This window comes from Colletotrichum jinshuiense, chromosome 3 (genome assembly GCF_051148585.1).
Source record: "Colletotrichum jinshuiense chromosome 3, complete sequence".
NCBI lineage: Eukaryota > Fungi > Ascomycota > Sordariomycetes > Glomerellales > Glomerellaceae > Colletotrichum > Colletotrichum jinshuiense.
Genome location: NC_139310.1, coordinates 2,028,992 through 2,049,487, shown reverse-complemented (window position 1 = coordinate 2,049,487; position 20,496 = coordinate 2,028,992). Strand labels below are relative to the sequence as shown.

General features: G+C 56.6%; 7 protein-coding genes across 7 annotated transcripts; 3 read left to right on the top strand and 4 right to left on the bottom strand.

Moving 5' to 3' along the window:
• Positions 1-56: 56 nt before the first annotated feature.
• EsH8_III_000575 (uncharacterized protein) lies at positions 57-2,544 on the bottom strand (the record flags this gene model as incomplete). The annotated part of the gene is made up of 5 exons (XM_083262300.1): positions 57-168; positions 426-1,660; positions 1,708-1,863; positions 1,919-2,223; positions 2,280-2,544. 5 exons carry the CDS (start codon positions 2,542-2,544, stop codon positions 57-59), a joined length of 2,073 nt encoding a protein of 690 aa, XP_083122787.1.
• A 621-nt stretch (positions 2,545-3,165) lies between these two features.
• On the top strand, positions 3,166-4,751 carry EsH8_III_000574 (pseudouridine synthase PUS4; the record flags this gene model as incomplete). Its single annotated transcript, XM_083262299.1, has 2 exons — positions 3,166-3,199; positions 3,313-4,751. 2 exons carry the CDS (start codon positions 3,166-3,168, stop codon positions 4,749-4,751), a joined length of 1,473 nt encoding a protein of 490 aa, XP_083122786.1.
• Positions 4,752-5,328: 577 nt separating this feature from the next.
• Positions 5,329-6,066, bottom strand: EsH8_III_000573 (uncharacterized protein; the record flags this gene model as incomplete). Its single annotated transcript, XM_083262298.1, has 1 exon — positions 5,329-6,066. One exon carries the CDS (start codon positions 6,064-6,066, stop codon positions 5,329-5,331), a length of 738 nt encoding a protein of 245 aa, XP_083122785.1.
• A 1,470-nt stretch (positions 6,067-7,536) lies between these two features.
• On the bottom strand, positions 7,537-8,234 carry EsH8_III_000572 (exosome non-catalytic core subunit CSL4; the record flags this gene model as incomplete). The annotated part of the gene is made up of 2 exons (XM_083262297.1): positions 7,537-7,707; positions 7,770-8,234. 2 exons carry the CDS (start codon positions 8,232-8,234, stop codon positions 7,537-7,539), a joined length of 636 nt encoding a protein of 211 aa, XP_083122784.1.
• Positions 8,235-8,842: 608 nt separating this feature from the next.
• Positions 8,843-9,559, top strand: EsH8_III_000571 (C-8 sterol isomerase ERG2; the record flags this gene model as incomplete). The annotated part of the gene is made up of 2 exons (XM_083262296.1): positions 8,843-9,131; positions 9,195-9,559. 2 exons carry the CDS (start codon positions 8,843-8,845, stop codon positions 9,557-9,559), a joined length of 654 nt encoding a protein of 217 aa, XP_083122783.1.
• A 1,926-nt stretch (positions 9,560-11,485) lies between these two features.
• On the top strand, positions 11,486-13,553 carry EsH8_III_000570 (POT family-domain-containing protein; the record flags this gene model as incomplete). The annotated part of the gene is made up of 4 exons (XM_083262295.1): positions 11,486-11,734; positions 11,864-12,666; positions 12,723-12,790; positions 12,862-13,553. The coding sequence occupies 4 exons, from the start codon at positions 11,486-11,488 to the stop codon at positions 13,551-13,553; spliced, it is 1,812 nt and encodes a 603-aa protein (XP_083122782.1).
• Positions 13,554-16,939: 3,386 nt separating this feature from the next.
• EsH8_III_000569 (NmrA-like family-domain-containing protein) lies at positions 16,940-18,352 on the bottom strand (the record flags this gene model as incomplete). The annotated part of the gene is made up of 1 exon (XM_083262294.1): positions 16,940-18,352. One exon carries the CDS (start codon positions 18,350-18,352, stop codon positions 16,940-16,942), a length of 1,413 nt encoding a protein of 470 aa, XP_083122781.1.
• Positions 18,353-20,496: the final 2,144 nt, after the last annotated feature.

The window sequence follows — 20,496 nt, the reverse complement described above, 5'->3', positions numbered from 1 at the left end:
CCCTGCTCTACTACATCGTTTTAATTAAACCCCTCGCTGCATAACCTCGAATTTGCTCATGTTATCAGTCGTCGTTTGATTGGTTGGGGCACCGCTACATCGTCGATCTCGATTTCTTCCTTCGCCTGAAGCTTGTGACCCATGCGGCGGATCTTCTCGAGAAGGTGGCTGGAGTTGAGCAGAGGCTGTTAGAAAGTTTTTATCTTCAAGGACGGCTGAAAAGACTGTGGGCGATGGACTCCAGTGTGCCAGGCAGAATGACGTTCTCGTTTTCCGAATCCGTAATAGGGACGGAGTTCGACGAGAGGGCACTTGCATTGGTTGTAGGTCCACTTGGACCAGAGTCCCAAAAAGGGGAAGTCTCGGACTGGTCATCTGGGAGACAGGAATAGCGGAAATGGGGAGATAAGAGCGGGGAGGAATACTCAATGGGGAGGCGGTTCTTTCCACCCTCGGTCACTGCCAGGCTGATGCGCTGCAGCCGGTTCTCGTCTTCCAGATAATGCACCTCCTGCATATGTTCACGGATTCTGTCGCGACCATCCTCTGCTTCGGGGTTGCGCTCGACGAATCCACAGTCTTCTTCGTCACAAACCCACGTGCCTTGGGGTCCTTTGGGAATGGTGGTAGGAATGTTCTCAGCTCGAACAACAACTTTCAAAGCAGTAGGCGACTCCGTGGAAACCACAGAGGATTCGTCATCATCGGAGCTGGTAGCATCGTTCATGGCTTCATCCTCCTCGGAGTCGTAACCATGCAGCCTTTTGGCCGCCTTGGACCTTCGAGAAACGGCCTCGGGAGTATCATCTGCAGAATCGAAGCGTCGCTTACCACCAGTACCGACAAGACGCAGACCTGACATCTTTCCTGCCGGGCGACCAGGACGTCTTGGAGGGGGGGTCTCGACTGCCGCAGCCTTATGAGTTTCGCCTTGGCCGCTGTCGGTCTTGAGTGTCTTGCCGCGGTTTCTCGGCGCTGATACCGCCGTCACCTTCCGTCGAACTAGAGATTCGGGAATTTGATGGAGTTTGACGTGCTGAAGTGCAGTGCGGGGACCTTGGGCTGCCTGTTGCAGTGTGTCCCAGAACCCAGAACCAGCCCATTCCTCCTGGTCTAGCCGCTCAACTAGCTCCTTCGCATAGTACTTAAGTATGTCAGACGCAGCATAATAGACCTTGATCTTGTACTTGTAGTACAGCTTTGATGACACCTTCGAGAAGGCTGCCGTATTCAAGGGGGAGAGTTCAGCTTTGATTTCTTCAATGCCCTCCAAGATGGCATCCACATTGGAGCGATTATGAACCACTTCAACAAGGTCTGTCGCCTGTATTGGGGCTTCCGGGTCTGCATCCACGTCCATCGTTTCCACTGAAGGCACAACGGCAGGAGAGGGGCTTCTTGACTGCGTTTTAGTCTTCCCCCTTGACCTCGATCTCGTGTCTCGTTTGGCGGCGAAGTCGTTGGTCTCGACCCCGTGGTTGCTGGCATTGGTTTCAAGTGGCATGTTTCTCTGCCTACGCTTTGAGAGCGCCTTTTTCGCAGGAGGTTCGTCAGATAAAACTGGAGGTTGTACAACTTGAGTCTCCCCAGGCAACGTCTGGCCAGGCTTTATTCCAGCCGCCCTCTTCCGCCTGAGGTCCAGGACTTTCGCGTGGATGCCCTAGATCGATTAGATTGGGCATATAAAACCGCAATGGATTTGCTTACCGGGTGTCGCGCAACTATCCATTCGAAGAATATTGTCGGGGTCCAGTCAAAAGCATCGCTATCTTCATAGAAATGAGATATAAGAAACTGCGCATGATCGTCGCAACGTGCCACCACTTCGTCATAGGTCGCGCCGTCGCCCATAGTAACGGCGTACTACGAATTCAGTCAGTAAATGACATTGACATGATTACCTCGGCAGGCAACATACCTTGAGTAGCAGAGACTCCAAGCTCAGCTTTGCACGTGCGGCAGTCTTCTTCCCCTTCTTTTTCCCTCGCTTTGTTCCCTGGGATTCGTCATGCTCCTCGATGATGGCCAGCATAGTGTAATAAATCGAGACACCCTCAATCGTATGGTCGTAGATTTCCCTGTAAGTTTCCGACGGCGGTCTGATCTCGTACCACCCAGCTCGACCCCCAGCCCAGGCGCCGTAGCCTGTGTCGCTAACTCCAATAGCGTAGCGTGTGCATTCTCGGGTCTCAATGAGGGCTGTTCTCGTGGAGGGCTTCAGGGCTGTGAAAAGTAAGCCTACAAGGCCGCTATAAGCTTCAAAGTGAAGTGCGACTGACCTCTCGATTTTTGCGCTTCCTCAATGACGACGCGTCCACGAACAACGAATGGACCGTCAGTATTGACAGTGAATAGCTCAACGGGACGGCCCTTCTTGTCACAAACGGTGGCATCTTCTAGGATGAACGTCTGTAGCATCGGATCCTTGTCCTCCAGCTCCTGTTGAAAGGTCTTGAGTACACTGGACTCTTCGGCGAAGGTTTGGCCATCGTAGTCGAGTGTGCGGGTCGTCGAGTCCGACGTCCTTCGCCGCCGTCCGCCCATGGTGACGACCTAGGCTATTGGCGTAGGAGATGATGGCGCGAGCAGAGCTGAGAGCATGAGAACGCAATTATGCGCAGAGCATAAAGTCGCCGAGATCGTGGGTGTTGGCGACGTAAGTTGTCTATGTAGACATAGAAGTGGGAAAGGAAGTTGTTGCGGGGCGACAGGTGCCTTGAGCCACAACGGCGGGTGCGTTGGAAGGAAGCACGCGAACGCGGTTCCAATTCCATTAAACAAAGCGCGAGGATACTGTGTGACGGCACCCTTCATCCACGCTAAAAGCCTGGGTACCGGTGCGGGGCAGCCTTCGCTACTGCTCTTCCCCCACTAGAGGTGGAAAAGACGTAGCGAGACTCGTTGCCGCCGCAGGGGACTTGCTGGTTAGGGGACCCGGCGACAGGGGCTCGGGCATTCCTGGGCCAATAGATAAGCCGATAAGAGACGACTGGAACGCCCTCTCTAAAAAATTTCCCTGGACTGCATGCAGAGAAGCGCAAATCGAAGCGCAAAAGCTAAAGAGGCTGCACCTCTCCCCACCGGCCCTCGACCTTCCCTTCCTTCTCTCTCCCCCCATATTCTTCGATAGTCGGGCGGATGCGAGCTGCGTCCAGTCTATGGAAGATGGCGAAAGACTCCGTGCTCGAAGGCGTCTTCGGTAAGCCTTGACTCCTTGCCTCCCTTTGCTCATGTTCTGCATCTTGTTTTTCTGCCCTGGCGCTCCCACGCGCAATGCGACCCGCCGCCGCTGACCATGATATCCCCAATCAGCCATCAATAAGCCGTATGGCATGAGCTCTGCGCAGGTAATCCGCGATGCTCAGACGCAATTCAACCCCTCGGACTTGTTCAAGCCGTTGATCGAGAGGGACCTCGCTGCCAAAATGCAGGAGTCCAAGCAAGAATGGAAGCGTCGCCGGGCCGTTAAGAAGGACTCGCGCGTGAAGATGGGCCACGGAGGAACACTCGATCCATTGGCCACCGGCGTTCTCATTCTGGGTGTCGGGTCGGGAACCAAGTCGCTTGGCTCATTCCTCGACTGCACCAAGACGTACGAGACCGTGGTACTCTTTGGCGCAAGCACAGATACCTACGACCGCGTAGGCAGGATATTGAGCAGACGGCCGTACGACGAGATCACGAAGGAGAAGGTCGAGGAGGCAATGGAAAGCTTCAGGGGCAAGTTCCAGCAGATTCCGCCCCTGTACTCGGCGCTCAAGATGGAGGGAAAGCCTCTGTATGAGTACGCCCGGGAGGGTAAGGCCATCCCGAGAGAAATCGTAGGGCGCGATGTCGACGTCACGGAGCTCGAGATGGTTGAGTGGTACGAGCCCGGTACGCACAACTACAGATGGCCCACCGAAGAAGCCGAGACGGCGGAGAAGAACCTCGCAGAGCAGGTCTGGCGGGTGGAGAAGCAGCAGGGCAACCGAAAGCTGTCTCCCGACGAAGAGAAGGAGGAGGAGAAGGCCATCTCTGAGCACGAGTCTGTCAAGAAGAAGTTTGACGAGCGTCAAGACGGCCTCATCCGCGACAAGCCTGCGAAGAAGCAGCGCCCGCCCAAGAACCCGGCTCTCATGTCCGGCGCGCTCGGACAGCTCCCGGCCGGAAAGGGCTCCAACCTTATCCCTCCCCCGCCGTCCGCGGATGAGCCATTCCCCTGGACCGACAAGGGACCTCCCGCTGCCAAGATTCGCATGACCGTCACCTCCGGGTTCTACGTGCGCAGTTTCTGCCACGACCTGGGTGCCAAGGTCAACTCCGCGGCCATGATGGCGGAGCTGGAGCGTTCAAGGCAGGGCGATTTCGAGGTCCGCACCGACCAATGCTTGGAGTACAGCGACCTTCTGAAGGGCCAGGATGTCTGGGGCCCCAAGGTGTCGCAGATGCTGTCCTCCTGGGCGGAGAAGTACCCCGCAGGAGCGCCGCAGTCGCAGCGGGAACAGCGGAACAACCAGAACCAGCAGAGCCAGGGCCGCAACAATCACAACAAGAAGCGCAAGTGGGAGGACAACAAGCAGTCTGACAAGAATTCCAAGAAGAGAAGAAACTCGAGCTCGGGAGATGAAGCAGACAAGCCCGCCGCCAAGCTGGCGAAGACGGACGAAGCCAAGGTGTCGCCCAAGGCCTCGCCAAAGTCGTCGCCCAAGGCAAAGACGCCTGACACGAAGAAGGCCGAAGAGGCGGAATGGGACGGCATCAAGGACTAAAACCAGGGACCCGTATAGATGAGAGATGTATACAGAGAGGACAGACGGGGTGTTAACAATATCCGAGCTGTTTGGCTGCAACCGGAAATGGCACGGCGTACGGAGGCTTCATTTTGCATGTCCCAGAAAAGTATCACAGACCCGGCAGGTAGCAGTTGTTTTTGAGATATCTCAACTCGCTCACTTTTCGACCGACGGGTTGTTATTATATTCAATAAGAAAAAAAATGTGCAGCATTACTCAATTCATTTCCCGTGGTTCGTTCATATTGGCCCTGAACTGCCGTAACTAAGACTGTATGTGCAGCCATGCAATTTCTTCAGATTCCCAAACCCCCTGTTTTTTGTTTGACCGTCCCTCTCTCATTATGCCAAGATTGTATGCCAAAACCCCCATTGCCGTCCGCAGGTTGTCCGTGGGTATGCCCGTAAGATTTGCCAAAGGATTCCGCCCAAAATATGCTAGTCATGTCGTCGTAGAAATAAGCCCGCGCGGCTGTCACACCGCTATGCATCGTACACTCGTCGTTGCCGCATCAGTCGTCGCCAAGAAAAAGCCCTCACGGCCGCGAAGCCCGTCAAGGCTGCGACGCCCTCTTCGGCTCCGCCGCCTCCCGGCTCTCGGCGTCGGCGGTCTTCATCTCCCCCAGCAACGACCTCACCCTCTCGATCCTGCCGACGGCGCCCTCCAGCCTCTCCAGCCGCCTCTTCTTGTCCTGGTCCCGCTTCTCCAGCGTCTCGACCCTCTCCTCCAGCCTCGCCCTCGCGCGCCGCTCCGTCGCAACCATCTCGTTGGCCTGCTCGAACAGGCTCACGCTCAGCTCCTCGACCTCCAGGCTCGTCGTGCTAAGCCTGCTCTCCGCCGCCAGCCGCAGGTTCTGCTCCCTGTTCAGCGCCTCCAGCAGGTCCTCCGTGGTCGCGGGGTCGCCCGGCGCAGGCGGCGAGGGCGCGCGCAGGTTCGGGCTGGACTTCATGCCGCGCGGGCTCAGCAGCGCGGACAGTCTGTTCGCGCCGCCGGCCAAGAAACTAGTGCGTGTGGGCGACGGCGACGGCGCCGGTGCGGGGCCGGGGTGTGCGGAGGCGGCGATGCGCAGGCGGGTGAGCTCGTCCTCGTAGTCTGCCCAGCGGTCGACGGCGGCGGCGGCCTTCTGGTTGAGGAGGCGGACCTGGGCCTCGAGGTCCGCGATGCGGGATTGGGCGTCGAGGAGGGAGGCCGGCGGCTCGAGGACGACGCCGCAGCTCGGGCAGGAGTGCTGTTCGGAGTGGTCTGTTGAGAGGGAAAAGGTCGGCGGCGGCGCTGCGGCGGTCATCGTCATGGTTGCGCTCATGGTTTTGGGGTTTCCGCTTGTCGGTTGCTGTCTGGCTTGTTTTGTTGAATGTGTATGAGAGAGGAAGAGAGCGCGGGGGATAGTCCTGAGGAAATGCGGCAGAAGGAGGAGGCTTCCTTTTGGTGGTGGTCGAAAGTTGGGGGTCGTTGGAGGGGCAGGACTAGGCGGCGGTGCACACGATAGTTTGGAAGATGTGACGTCGAGGCTCTAGAGGGGGGTGGGTGCGATGGGCGGGCACACGATGATATGTATATTTTTGAAGAGTGTTGTTCTTATTCGGGTAGCGCTTTGAACAAAGACTCGTTGGAGGTTCTGCAAGGTGGTACGCATCCGTCTGACAGACAAAAGTGAGGCGCAGGTAGGAAAGTAGCGGCAAAAGAAGAAAAGAAATAAGGTGTCGACAAAAACTCATCTGCCTGAATTCCGCCCACACGCCTCCTCACCTTAGCCTAGCCACCGGGTTTATGTGTCGTGTGTGACACCAGGCCTGTATTACTGGCCTTCCCTTGACCTACGACGCAAACGGCACTGCGCCTCCCTGCTTTCATGGGAACGGGGGGATGATGGGACGGGGGGAGCGACCAAACAACGTCGGCGATTGGGCGACAAAACCGAATCTGGGTGACGACGGGACAAGCTGCTCCACTCCTGTTCCAGCAACCTCCTTGATCAAAGCCTCACCTACCGAGGTGACAGGGAGGGCACGCGAACACGGGGACTTTGCCTTATTTGCTGCATTCTTGCCTTTGCGGGCCGACAATTTGGTTTAATTAAGACACGCTTCTTTTATATTCTTTTGTCGACTGATTGTTTCAATTACTGTATCAACCGAAGAATGCTTGCTCGCTCTTCTTGTCAAAACGGGTGAGTAGGGGGGGATGGGCAGTCTCCGGCGTGTTTTACAACGGTGGACGCCCGTCATCTTTCCTCTCGCCCCCCCTTCGCTCGTCTTTTGTGCCCAACATTCCCTTTGACAACTCTTGATCGTCCCCTTGCATGAATAAGGCTCCAACATGGCACTGGCCTTGAGTCCCTGCCTGCCCGGCGCTGCCGCCGCAAGGTACACGTAGAGCACCCTGCTGACATGTAACCCCTCCGGACGACGTATGTTGTATGGTTCGTGGTGGAGCTTTTCTCGACAAGAATTCATGCGCAGCAGCTTTGGGAAGAAAGCTATGCGCTCTATGCGCGCCGGCCCTCGGGTTCGCACAGAGAGTCTGAAACCGCCAGAAAACCCGCTGTCATGTCGTCATACTGAACTCCCGTTTCGAAACGCGACGAGAGCTCTTCCTTGTTCGGCGAGTGGGCACCATCAGCCTCGTCGGCGAGGCGGAGCAGAAAACTCTAATGCCTCCTCCCCCAGAGTGTCTGTGCCTGTTCAACTGCTTCGGCAGACCTGCTCATCGTGGCGGGCAATCAGTCTGCTCCGGACTGCGAATGGATAAGAGGGCGCAGCCATCAGTTGGGCTTGGCCACCTTGCGCGGCTCTCCGATGCCCGTCTCCGGGTCCTTGTACTCCTTCCAGCTGACCGGCACCATGTCGTTGCCGGCCTCGCTGGTGGCCATGATGACACCCAGCTCATTGGCTGCCGTGGAGAGATAGTAGTTGGCCTGGTCTCCCAGAGAAATCTACCGCATAAAGTCAGTCTCTCTTGGCTCTTTATGGTTTCACGCAGAGTTCGGCAACATACCACTTGCGCCCGCACCACGTCGCCAGGCTTGAAACTCTCGTAAATCTTGACCTTGTCCTTCTCCGTCGCCCTCACGTCCTGCGACCGAATCACGCCCTGCCACTCCGTCTGCAGAACCGTGTCGCCGACCTGCTGGATCGTGACGATGGCCTGCTTCGGCATCAGCCGCACGACGCGGCACAGCACCACGTTGCCCACGTCCGGAAGCACCTCGCGCTTCTTGTTCGCACCCTGCCGCGCCACGGAGATGGTCGCCAGCTCGTCCGCCGACAAGGGTGTGATGCGTGTGAGCCGCTTCGTGAGTCCCGCCTGAGCCTTCGCTGATGGCGTCACAGTCACCTGGCCCAGAAGGGAGGCCACGACGTTGCCGTTGTAGACGTGCGTACCCGGGCCGGCGGCGTACCGCGTGGTCGGGCCCAGGACCTTGCCCGGCACGGCGGCCTGGGGAATCTCATCAGTGGCCATGGTGAGCGTGGGTGTGAGTTGATGTGTGAGACTGCGAAGTCGGCTGCAGCTCTTAATCGTGCTGGTGGTCTGGCCTCAGATAAGGTGCCGTGACGTAATGTGACGAAAGATGAAGGGGGGAGATGAGTGACCCCAGTCGAGATTTTTCCAACTCCACGTGAGGCTGAGTCCAAGGTCCGTCCCGTTCGGTGGTTGAGATGCGCTTGTGAAAACCCGAAAGTCCGAATTTTTCAGTGAAGAAATGCGGTCCCGCGGGCGCCGTCTAGACGAGCGCTGCGCCGGTTGCCCCGCTATCCGGGCACTGTGCCCAGGCTGCTGAAGCCAGCCCACTGTTCAGCTCGTCAGGCCACTGGAACGTCAAGCTTCCGGGCGGTGGCGCCAGGCAGAATTAAATGAAAATGCAGGGTCCTGGGGCCCATTCTCAACCAAAACATTGGCGATGCGACACCGGGCAGCTCAACGAAGCTTCTCTTAAATATCACCGGCCCTCCCGTCGCAAACCCCCCTTAATACCCCCCCTCCTCCTAATAACCATATCCTGCCAATTGGGCCACCACATTCCTTCTGCCTTTTTTAATCTATCGTGTGCTTAGACTTTTGGCATCATAATGGCGTCGTTCAGCCGGCTGTTTACGCTGGCACTGTGGATCGGTCTCCTGACCCCCATCTACATGTTCCTTGAGAAGAACCTTGAAAAGTTCTACATCTTCGACCATGAGCACCTGCACGACCTTTCTAAGCGCGCTATTTCCGCGCACGGAAATGACACCAGGTCCGTAGTCAACTACATCGTGACCGAGCTCAAGGGCATCAACCCCAACAACGTCAACCTCGACGAGGAGTGGGTTTTCAACAACGCCGGCGGTGCCATGGGCGCCATGTACATCATCCACGCCAGTAAGCTTCGCCGCATCTTCCTGATGCGCAAGGGAGCTTGACCGCTAACACACCGTTTTCCAGGCATCACTGAGTACCTCATCGTCTTCGGCACCGCCATCGGAACCGAGGGCCACTCTGGCCGCCACACCGCCGACGACTACTTCAACATCCTCTACGGCACCCAGCTCGCCTACGTCCCCGGCAAGTACGAGCCCGAGGTCTACCCCCAGGGTAGCGTCCACCACCTGCACCGCGGCGACGTTAAGCAGTACAAGATGGACGAGGGCTGCTTCGCGCTCGAGTACGCGCGCGGTTGGATCCCTCCCATGCTGTTCTTCGGCTTCGCCGACGGCCTTTCCAGCACGCTCGACTTCCCTACCCTGTGGACGACGACGAGAATCACCGGCCGCGAGATGATTAGCAACTTGCTCAAGGGCAAGTTCTAAGGAAGTGGGTCAGAATAGGGGCACCTGAGATGGCTGCATTGCGAACTGCTCCCTCCCAGGGCCGGCTAAGCTTGTGATGAGCCGCATAGGGTGCGATTGCTGCTGCCCTTGGGTCGGATATTCAATTTGGTCGTTTCGAACGCTTGTATATATCAACATTTAATAGAGCGGAGCAAGCGACAAAGTCATTTCTACCATCTCAATGCTCCGTCACTCGACTGCCTAGGGATGCTTAAGTCACGTTGCTGAAATTGCGGGTTGAGGTCTTGTAGTTGCAAGTGAGAGACATGCGTCGAGCGTGCGATCCAATAGCGCACCCGTCTAACGCGTATTATTGAGGCGTGGGCTGGGTCTGTGTGAGACCCCTGTCTCGCATGCCATGCGGCCAAGGCGTGTTCTGGTCGACGTCCTCAGACCAGACTCACCGTTTTCACCAAAAACATGCCTAGTCGGATGGCAGACCTGACCCCGGCGCCAACTCCACGACAGCGACCAAGCGTTAGCCAACCTGCCACGCGCTACTGGACACTCGCAATATGCTGCCCTTCAGACTGTTTGAGCTGTGCACAGTACCCGGGCTTCATTGGGCTTGTGTTCGGCGATAACTTTATTTAAACGCAGAAGCTCAAACTTGCAGAGGACTCTTGATACTATAGCCCCCAACAGTGCCTATTAAAATATCAGGCTCGAAGCAACATCATGTCGATGAGACTCGCCTTGGAATCACTCGATTTCTTTGGCAGCTCAAGCGCTCAATGGAAATCAAACATGACATGCGCATGCGTGGTGCCCTCGGCCAGTGTCTTACTCGTCCTTCACAAAACACCTTTTGATTGATGTATCGTCGGCCGACGGATTCAACCCAATATGTCCGCTCCGCCAGCCATGGTCCAAGGTGTAGAGTTGGCTGCAACTTGTCCTATGAAGCCTCTTCACATACTCAAAAGCTGGGGCACGAGAAAAGCAAGCTTGCTTTCATCGCTCACCCAAGATGCGATGAAAATGAACCACTACGAAAGGCATTTTGCTCTTATCCCCTGATGGTATCCTGCTCGGTGCCCAAAGCCAGAGGTCCTCCAAGGGGCACCAAATGATCAGACGCTGTGCTTGCCGCCCTGCTTGCGCCGCTAGGTTGCAGATGGGGTATGCGCAGGTCCTCTTGGTTTGATATGAAGACCTGATCTATGAACTTGCTGACGATCTCTCACAAAGGACGGAAAGGGGTTATGGTCGTTGGTGCATAATCATTTGAGAAGTCATCCAGGACCGATTCATGATCCGGTACTATTCGATTATTTGTCGTTTTGAATGCTCCGTGGCTGTTCGTTTTGAAGGACAATCACGTCTGGAGCAACACCGAAAAGTCTACATGCCTCAACCATCTCTGCGCTGCCAGCGCCCGACATTTTGAACACAAAGCTTTAACCACAGTCGCCGGAAATCTACCCGTTGGACCATATATCCAATACAAGAACAAGTTCATGTGATAAACGGAACAGCCCAGATGGGTGTTTCGGGATTTCTGCTTATCTGCCCCCCCATCTCGTCCGGTCTCTCATACACTCGCCCCTTGAGCCAGGGCCAACTCGCCCCAAACCTGTTGCTTCACACGTATTGACTTCCTCCCCCACGATATGCTGTGCGCCCGTCCGTTCTCGACCGTTTTACCTTCGCCCGCAAATCCCTGCGTGCTCGATTCTTTCTTTATCATGAGCCAATCTTTACCTTTCCCCCCCAAGGTGGCCACCTCTTCTCGTCCCTGCCTTCCGCATGGCTCCGTCACGCTGTTTCACGCATCAGACCGCATGCCAAGAGTATATATATCATTCATCACACCAACTAAACCTCTCTAAATAGATGTATTGCAGACCCTTATGAAAGTCGGTTCATTCTTTAACCTGAATACGGATTGAGGACGCGGCCACGATGTCTGCGCGAGACACGATTGAAAAGGCGCTTCCGGGCGCCCAGCCCAGCGAGGCTTCCTACGACATGAAGTACTATGACGATTCATCTCTGGACGAAGAGAGGGGTGTCCAGACCCGACCGGACGCACCGACCGACGAAGAATTGCAAACACTCAGACGAGTATCGGATCACATCCCCTTCAAGCTCTTCACCATCGCGTTTGTCGAGCTGTGCGAGCGCTTCTCCTACTACGGCTCGGTCATTGTTGTAAGTGAACCCGGGCCGCACTTCAAGCAGGCATAATAGCTAACCTCGGTGAAGTGTACGTTTGAATAGGGGAATCGCCGTCACGAAGTGACTCGCACTGACCATGACCCAGTTACCAACTTCATCCAGCAGCCACTGCCCCCGGGGTCGACGACCGGCGCCGCTCCGGCAGGCCAACCCGGCGCCTTGGGGATGGGCCAGCAGGCCTCCACGGGCATCACGACCTTCAACCAGTTCTGGCAGTACTTCATGCCCCTCTTCGGCGCCTGGGTCGCGGACAAGTACTGGGGCCGGTACAAGACCATCTGCATCTCCATCGCCGTCGACCTCGTCGGCCACCTGATCCTCATCACCGCCGCCATCCCGCCCGTCATCACCAAGCCCGGCGGCAACTCCCTGTCGGCCCTCCTCGTCGGCATGATCACCATCGGCTTCGCCACCGGCGGCTTCAAGCCCAACATCAGCCCCCTGATCACGGAGCAGCTCGACATCGAGCACCTGACCGTCCGCACGCTGCCGTCGGGGGAGAAGGTCATCGTCGACCCGGCCATCACCATCAACCGGGTGTACAACTGGTTCTACATGTTCATCAACGTCGGCGCGCTCATCGGCCAGATCTCGATGGTGTACGCCGAGAAGTACGTCGGCTTCTGGCTCAGCTTCACGTTGCCGACTTGCATGCTGGCGCTCTGCCCCTTGGTCATGTGGTGGGGCAAGGGCAGGTATCGCGAGGCCCCTCCCGCGGGTTCGGTCCTGGGTCCGGCCCTCAGGACGTTCTTCTTCGCGCAGAGGGGGAGGTGGTCGATCAACCCCGTAAAGACGTGGAGGAACATGCACGATGGTACATTTTGGGACAACGTCAAGCCCTCGAGATACACCGAGACAACCCGGCCGAAGTGGATGACCTTTGACGACGCCTGGGTTGATGAGCTGTAAGTCTTTATCGCGACCCCCCCTCCCTCTGTTGGTTCTGTGCTGACCTCGATAGACGTCGCGGGTTCGCAGCGTGTGCCGTCTTCTCGTGGTATCCCATCTACTGGCTCTCCTACAACCAACGTAAGTCCATTTCATGCGCTTTGCCCCCCTGCGGAACCGAAACTGGTGTGCATCTCTGACATCCCGCCCAGTCAACAACAACCTCGTCTCCCAGGCCGCCACGATGAAACTGAACGGCCTGCCGAACGACATCCTCTCCAACCTCGACCCCCTGGCGCTGATAATCTTCATCCCCCTCTGCGACCTGGGCCTCTACCCGGCCCTGCGCAAGCTCAAGATCCCGTTCACGCCCATCAAGCGGATCGCCTTCGGCTTCCTCACGGGCTCCGCGGCCATGGTGTGGGCCTGCGTCCTGCAGCACTTCATCTACCGGCGCTCCGCCTGCGGCAGCTTCGCCTCGGGCGCCCTGCCCAATGGCGACCCCTGCCCACCCGTCGACATCCTGGTGTGGGCGCAGACGGGCGCCTACGTACTCATCGCCCTGTCCGAGATCTTCGCCAGCATCACGAGCCTGGAGTACGCCTTCAGCAAGGCGCCCAAGAACATGCGGTCCATGGTCCAGGCCGTAGCGCTCTTCATGTCGGCCATATCGGCGGCGCTGGGGCAGGCCTTCACGCCGATCAGCACCGACCCGTACCTGGTCTGGAACTACGGCATCGTCGCCGTGCTGGCCGCCGTCGCCGGCCTGATCTTCTGGTTCCAGTTCCGGGACCTGGACCGCGAGGAGGACGCCATGAACGAGTTGCCCGGAGGCCGCGTCGGGAAGGGAGCTGCCGAAGAGGTGCCGCTGGCGGGTATCCAGGGGAGCGATATCAAGGCGTGAGATGCTTTATCGTGACCCGCATAGGAGGTGTGTTTATATCAGGGATAGGCGGCTTTGTTGCAATTTCCATCTTTGAACCTCGGGGCAGGGGGGGTGAGGGTTGATACGGAGCATTTCGTAGAGGCAGGCCGTTTGATAAGAGATAAAAGTCCCCGGTCGTACGCCATGTCTCTTTGTCTTCATTCCCTGACTCGTGAAGCACTCTTTTTGCAATGTGCCAGCATTGATGTGCAAGAAGATGTGGATAATACGGATGTTGATCGGTCAGTCGAAGGGGGTCAGCGCCTGGACAGTGAAAACAGTTACTCGAGTCTTCTGGTACGCAAGACCTAATGTGAGTTTATAAAATTCAAGCCATAAAGACATTGGCGAATCAAAGTTACTAACGCGGTTTTAAAAGAGCCGGTATGCAAGGCTCTCGAAAGAGCACAGAGCCGCAAGTCGAAGCGGTGCATGTCACGGTGCAGCCCACGCCTCTGCGACGTATCTATCCAATGAACGATTACATCCTCTCCCCATATCTAGCTCTAGCTCCAAGCCCACAGGGTTTACCAGATGTGTCTCGTATTGCCGGCTGGCTCGCCGCGAGCACTACTTGAGACTACTTGAGAGGGCCGTGTAACGCGAGACCAACATCGATAAAGGCACCCGAGGGTACAGCGGCCGGAGAAGCTCGCTTGGTGGCTGCATAGTTTTCTCCCCGTCACTGGCGACGGACGACCAATGGATGCCAAAACCGGATCCGCGGGGCGGGAGCGAACGGCGGGAACGGCAGGGCTGGCGAACCCGAGCCAACACGCACACAGCACACGTCATAAACGCAGCGCCTGGATGGTCTTGCCGGGACCCCCTGACACCCTCCTCCCTCTCCAGGGGGGGAGAGAAGTGCAAGCAGCTAGTCGACAGCGGCAGGGGGAGGTCGGCGCAGAGGACGGGAACTGCCTTGACGGAGACCCGGCAGCTTCAGGGGTACATGGCAAGCATCCATGTCTCGACAGTGAGCCCGTCCTTAGAGGCTGGATCCAATCAACTTACATCTGACTCGAGAGAGCTTCGCCAGCGTGACTTCACGCAATGTCATGTCCCGTAGTGCCTTGAGATTGCTGGTCTGTGCAATGCATTCTCTTATCAACCTTTCCGTTTGGAATGACCCCCTCTTTATCTGGTTGATCATCGCGCCCTCGTCGACAAGCCTGGAAGTGCGGAATCGCAGACGCTGCCTTGGTTGGATTGCTTGTTCTCTTGGTCAGGGACGGCCTGGTTTGCCCGTTGCCATCGCCGAGGGGCTAAACAGCAGCCATACGAGAGAAGATAGTGAGCTGGGAGGGGAGTGAGCGATGGCTACAAGGGGCTTTCAGACCAAGACATTCTGTAGGCGCAGGCCAAATGATCACACTCCTGCAGGCCTTGGGAGAGCCACTATCCAGGGGCTCTCAATGGAGGGGCCTTCAGTGGCAAGGAAGTATCATTTGGCATCGACCGCTGGCTGAAGAAGACCCGCCTTCAATACTCGTCGCTCATGTAACCATCGAGGGAGACCTTGAGACGTGATAAGAGATATCGAGCGTTATTGACACTGGTTATACATCCTGACGTAGTAAGTTCGTCACAGAATGGGGTACATACACCATACTCGAGGGAAAGTGAGCTGTGCCCGTACTGAGAACCTGGACGGATAAGAGGCAAGCCACTTAGGGGGGGTCTAGATGAGTGTGCCACTTGGGGGATTGATAAGGAAAGAAGGCCCTGGCAAAACCTGGTCCCTGCCCCGGATGTGTTCTTCCAAGAGTTGTACTTGATTGTGTGCACCGGCTTGAACCCATCCGCGTCCTGAAGAGCCGCCGATAAGGGCTCGGAATTCCACAGGCGTCTCGGAAAGGGGTGTGGGATGCCGTCACATCTCACAATCTGCTGTAAGCTGGCGATCCACATGCAAAAATGCTGAGGCTCACATGGACAGTTGGTGCAGAGAAGGCCCCGGGCCGGATCGTCAACTAGTCGACGGGACTACCGTAACGTAGGATGCCTTCGCGATTCGCAAAAGGGTGAAAGCAAGCCGGGCATGACACTTTCCCTCGCGTCACCGAAAGCTCATCGGGAGGACATAGCGCGACCTGGCGCCTTCTTCGCGTCATGCTCATCAAGAAAGAGTCGGAATCTCATTCCGCGCATTTCCATCGCGGGCCCAAGCTCACCTTATCTCTCACTCCAAGAATCCGGGTCTCGCTCAGGAAAGAAAAAAAACTTGGTTTTTTTTTCCTTATCAGATACGCAGCGAGGGGGGACTCCAAGGACCCTCCCCTGTCTACCTATCTCTCATGTTTATCGAGCCAAGCCAATCTCGGAGTTTGGATAACATGACTCGAAGGCTTCTAGAAGAACTTCCGAACCAGCATCCGGAACATATTATTAGAATCAAGACAACAATGACAGAACCCTCTCGCTGCTCAAAAAACAGAGCTCTTCGCCAAGACGTGTCCCAACATTGGGGGCCCATCCCAGGCAGGCCCATGGTGACACCAACACCGTCCGATCTTCACTCCTCAACCATTAAATGGGCTCCCAACCCGAAAGATAATCAAGATAAAAAAGATGTACCGACGATGAAGTCATACCACATGCACGCCCCGGGGCCCTTGTGCAAATCCTCCCGGCCCGGGCCCGCCTTCGGTGTGTCGGTTGTCCTCCCACGCAACCTCACCGAATCGGGATTTACGGTGAGTCGGATACTTCACCTGACAGAGATGGTACCCCCACGCTCGAGCAAGGGGACGCTGCCGCATCAAGTCACGTTCTGGCCACCAAGCCCGGGCATAAATAAGGAAATCCCCTTTCTGCTGGGCCCATGCCCCTCGCGCGTTCCCGTTCTTCCCATTTCCCCCTCTTCCTCACAGTGGGTGCTTCGTGGTTGAAATAACGTGTCTTATATTGTGGTGATAAGATCCATTGGCATATTGCCCTTCCCCCTTCCTCTCTCCTTGCCGCAATGCTGTCATGAACAAAAACCAAATCAAACCAGTAAAAATCACCCGCGAGCTATGCATCACTCGCCGCCCTTGTTTTTTTTTTCGTCAACCACGCAACGCCATGCCAGCTCATATGAAAAATTTCGAGGAAAGAGCTGTCATCGCCTTCACACATACAGCCAACCCAGTCAGGCCACAGCTCGACCCCAACTTGGGGGAGGGACGCTGCTGGGCGGCAAAGAAAATTGAATCCCCAAACGCGCATTTTTCCAACCAATTCCTATCGTTTTTTTCCCATCCCCGTCACCGGTACGCCGCTGCATGTAATATGTATGTCGTGTGTGGTGTGATGTGCTCCCAAAATCGATCGAGCTCATAGCCGTCGAGACCGGGCGGTACTTCCGGACTTTCTCCGAGGCCTCATGCAAGCCATTCCTCTTCGTCTCTCTTCAGACCTCTCATCACCAAGCCGTCCTCGTCGTCCGAGTATTCTTCTTCCTCCTCTTCCTGTTGAACTTCTTGTTCCCGCTGGCGAGTGGCCGGCACAACCTCCTCCTCGGGAACCTCTTCCTCCTCTTCCAGCATCCACGTCAAGCCATTGGCCTGTTCTTCCAGTGGGAACGCTTCCTGTGCATATTCCTCGAGGCCCCGGGGTCCTTCCCAAAGAGCCATGGATTGTGTGAGGCAGTTTTCCTCCAGCTCCACGTCGCCAAAGTACGGGGGCTGCTTCTTGGGGTCTTCGTGGCCGAGTGAGAACAGCTTCTCCAACGCCTCGAGGTGCTGCCGGTACCCATTGGGAATCTTGACCTTCAACTCGACCGGGCCCCGTATGTACTTGACTGGCCGGCCAACGCCTCGCGCGAAAACCTCGCAGGCCTCGCGCGGAGTCAGCATCTCCCATGCCAGAGCAACACGCTTCGTGCGCCACTTGGCCACGCCGTCCTTGAAGATTTGCAGAATGGCCGGCCCGACATCGTGCTCGGCATCGAGCCACGGCAGTTTCACATCCTCGTGGAAGGGGGCTTTCCACTGGAAAGAACCGTCACGCTGAAGATCCATGCAGAAGAGCGGGTACGGCAGCGAAGTAAAGTTGTTGTTGTATATACCCGTGTAGACGAACGTCGCGGGCAGCTCGATTGAGCGGACGTACTCCTCGACCTGATGTTTAGCGGCCCAGAGAGGGAGCGATGGCCAGTCCGAGCTGTATGCCGCGTGGTCCGGCATAGAGGAGTAGATGTAGTGTTGAACTCCAGCCCTCTTGGCGGCATCGGCCAGCGCCTTTCCGATCTGGAACTCGTCTCCATAAAAGGTGGTGTTGATGAAAGCCAGTTGAGTGCCGCGGAAAAGGTCAGTGATCAAGTCATGGTTGACGCCGACGCCGGAAATCGGACCGTGTGTCGTCACGTCCCTGTTGTCGGCAGTGGGCTTGTGTCTGGTGTACAGCTCGCCGACGAGGACGGTGACGTTGGGATTTGAGTTGACCTCGGTGGCCACGACCCCCTCAAGATTCCGCAGCTGGGCGCGAACGTGATAGCCTACGGCAGTGGCGACTCTGATGAAAGAGGCGGCCTGGCGACCGCTAGCGTTAATGACGGCAATGGTCTTGTTGGGGGTGGGCATCGCGCGCTTGAACGGGCGGAAGGTCAAGGAGTTGTTTCTTGAGGAGGCCAGCGGCGAAGACTCGGAATACGACGAGCGCGAGTGCTTGTGCGTCCTGGTGCCGCTGTACACTGCCGAGTCGCCGTGGTAGTGGTGATTCGAGTGGTCTTGCTGGTGCTGTTGTTGTTTGGCGGGCCGGATGGGGATCCCAATCCCGTTGAGTTGTGAAGGCATCAGGGTAACCATCTAGAGTCTCCGACACAAACTGCTCTTGCGGGGAAGAGCAGGAACTGAAAGGCAGCACAGAAAGGTTTTGGTTCGAAAGAAGGGTTCTTCTGCAAGGGCTTGTCGTCAACCCCACTATTTCCCCCAGAGAATGCGCTGTAGGAGGGTGTAAGTGTGGACTTGGTTTGTGGAGAAAAGATTGATGATGGGTGTCCCGAAAACGGCTTTGTCCTGGTGTTGGGGTTGATGGGAATGTTTTAAAGAGGAGTATCAACCATGAGAAACCGATACGTAAAATGCTACCTCGAACCTATGGCAGGCCGGAGGGCTATCGGGGAATAGGGGAGGGACCGAACGGGCCAAGTGCAGGTCTCTGCGCACGCGAGGGCGAGCGACACGGGCAGAAACAGAGAGGCCGAAGGGTGACGTGATGGGGTGAGTTCTCGCCAAAAAAATAATTAAATGCGGTTCCTGGGCCGGAATGATTCAAGAACCCTGAGGGGTCGGTTGAGGAGAATGGCGAGATAGATAGCAAATGCCGTTATCAAAGCGAGCTCCTTTTTTTGGTCGATGGCGGGGTTGACCCCAGCAAGCAGGTAAAAAGCCAAGCTGCTAGAGATGGACGCACGCTTGTCCGAGCCAAAGGTCGATCAAAAGATCCGGGGGAACGTACGGATAGCAAACTAGGCTGCGTCCGTCGGCGGAGGCGGCGATGGTGGAATCCGTTTGGGGGGGTGGGAATGTGGAAGATAGGGCGGGCAGGCGTAGCCAATGCTGATAAGGGAAGTTTGTGTCGGAGCAGATTCCGCAACCGAGAGGGAGATCTCAAGGGTTGTTGCACGCCCTCGTAATTGCCTCGGGTGTTCCTGAGATAAGTGCTCCGAAAGTTGGACGTTGGCAGCTGCAGAAGCTGTAGAATGAAGGAGGGGTGTCTAATGAGGTGAGGCAGTTCGACGGTGTGCGGATAGAGATGTGCGTGCAGTGTCGTAGATAAGTGTGTGCGTGCGTGTGTGTGTGTTGTGTGTGAGTGACAAGAGTGTGAGGTGTGTGTGTTGTGTGTGTGTGTCCCCTGCCGGTCTCAGTCAAGTGAGCAAAAGTGCTGTTAGTCGACTTGCCCAGTCAGGCCAGCTTCGTCAAGGATGATGCAGATGTGCGTGCTTGCTGGACTTGTTGTCGTTGTTGGGCTAGCCACCGATAATCTGCATCGCAGGGCTCACGGCGCAAGGGAACTGTCCAATCGGGGTAAACACTGGCTGACCGTGCCCCTGTATGCGCGTCCAGCGTCACTGGGTGGAATACCTCGTGCTCTGGCAGTTTAAGATGAGTCGCCGAGTTGGGCGGGCACGCTGGGAGGAAGTTCGGCGTGGAAATCCGATGTGAAAACTGGCGGGGTCCCGGGGGTTGTCTCACAGCGGTGTACGGGTTGATACGGGGTCGTGTACGGTCAGAAGAGGAAAAAATAAGAGATCCACGTTGCGGGTGGATAACGACGGGATCAGATGATGCTTCTTGGGGTCTTGGGTCTTGCCGTGTCGAGATGGCCTACTCGTTGTGTCGTTGGGCGGCTCTTTTGCTTGCAGATGACAAGGGGTCTTCTGCAGAGTACTAAGAGATATGGGGTCGCCTTATGTGAAGTCGAACCTTGAGAGGTGAGACGATCGGAACAGAGCGTCCAGGCCGCCGAGTCGGACGGTTGGAATAGGAATAGGCTGGAAGAATGATCCAACGCGTTCTGGGCAATGGTGAAAGGAGGCGAAGTCCAGATGACCTCAGTTGAGGAGTGTCAAAGCTCTGAGAGCCGGTCCTAGTCAGTCCGTGTGGTGATTTGCCCAACTGGAAGCGGACAAGTTACACAGCGCTGGCTCCGAGCGGTGCTGGTGGTGGACGTTGGCCGAATAAGCAGGCGGCGTGTAAGTCGACGAGAGGGCGATGTCGTCGGCGGGATCGGGGAAGAGGGAAACAGAAAGGGCAGAGGTAGATCTGCAGTGACGAGTGGTGAGAAGAAACGAGGGGAACACGGTACGTGAGCGAGAGCGGGTAGGTAGGTATTCGGAGGAGGCAGACGGGGATAGGTTGGCTTCCGCGGTGTAAGTAGAGGCAGAGAGGCAGACAATGTCAACAACGGTCGGTCGTGTCTCAATTCAGGATCACAG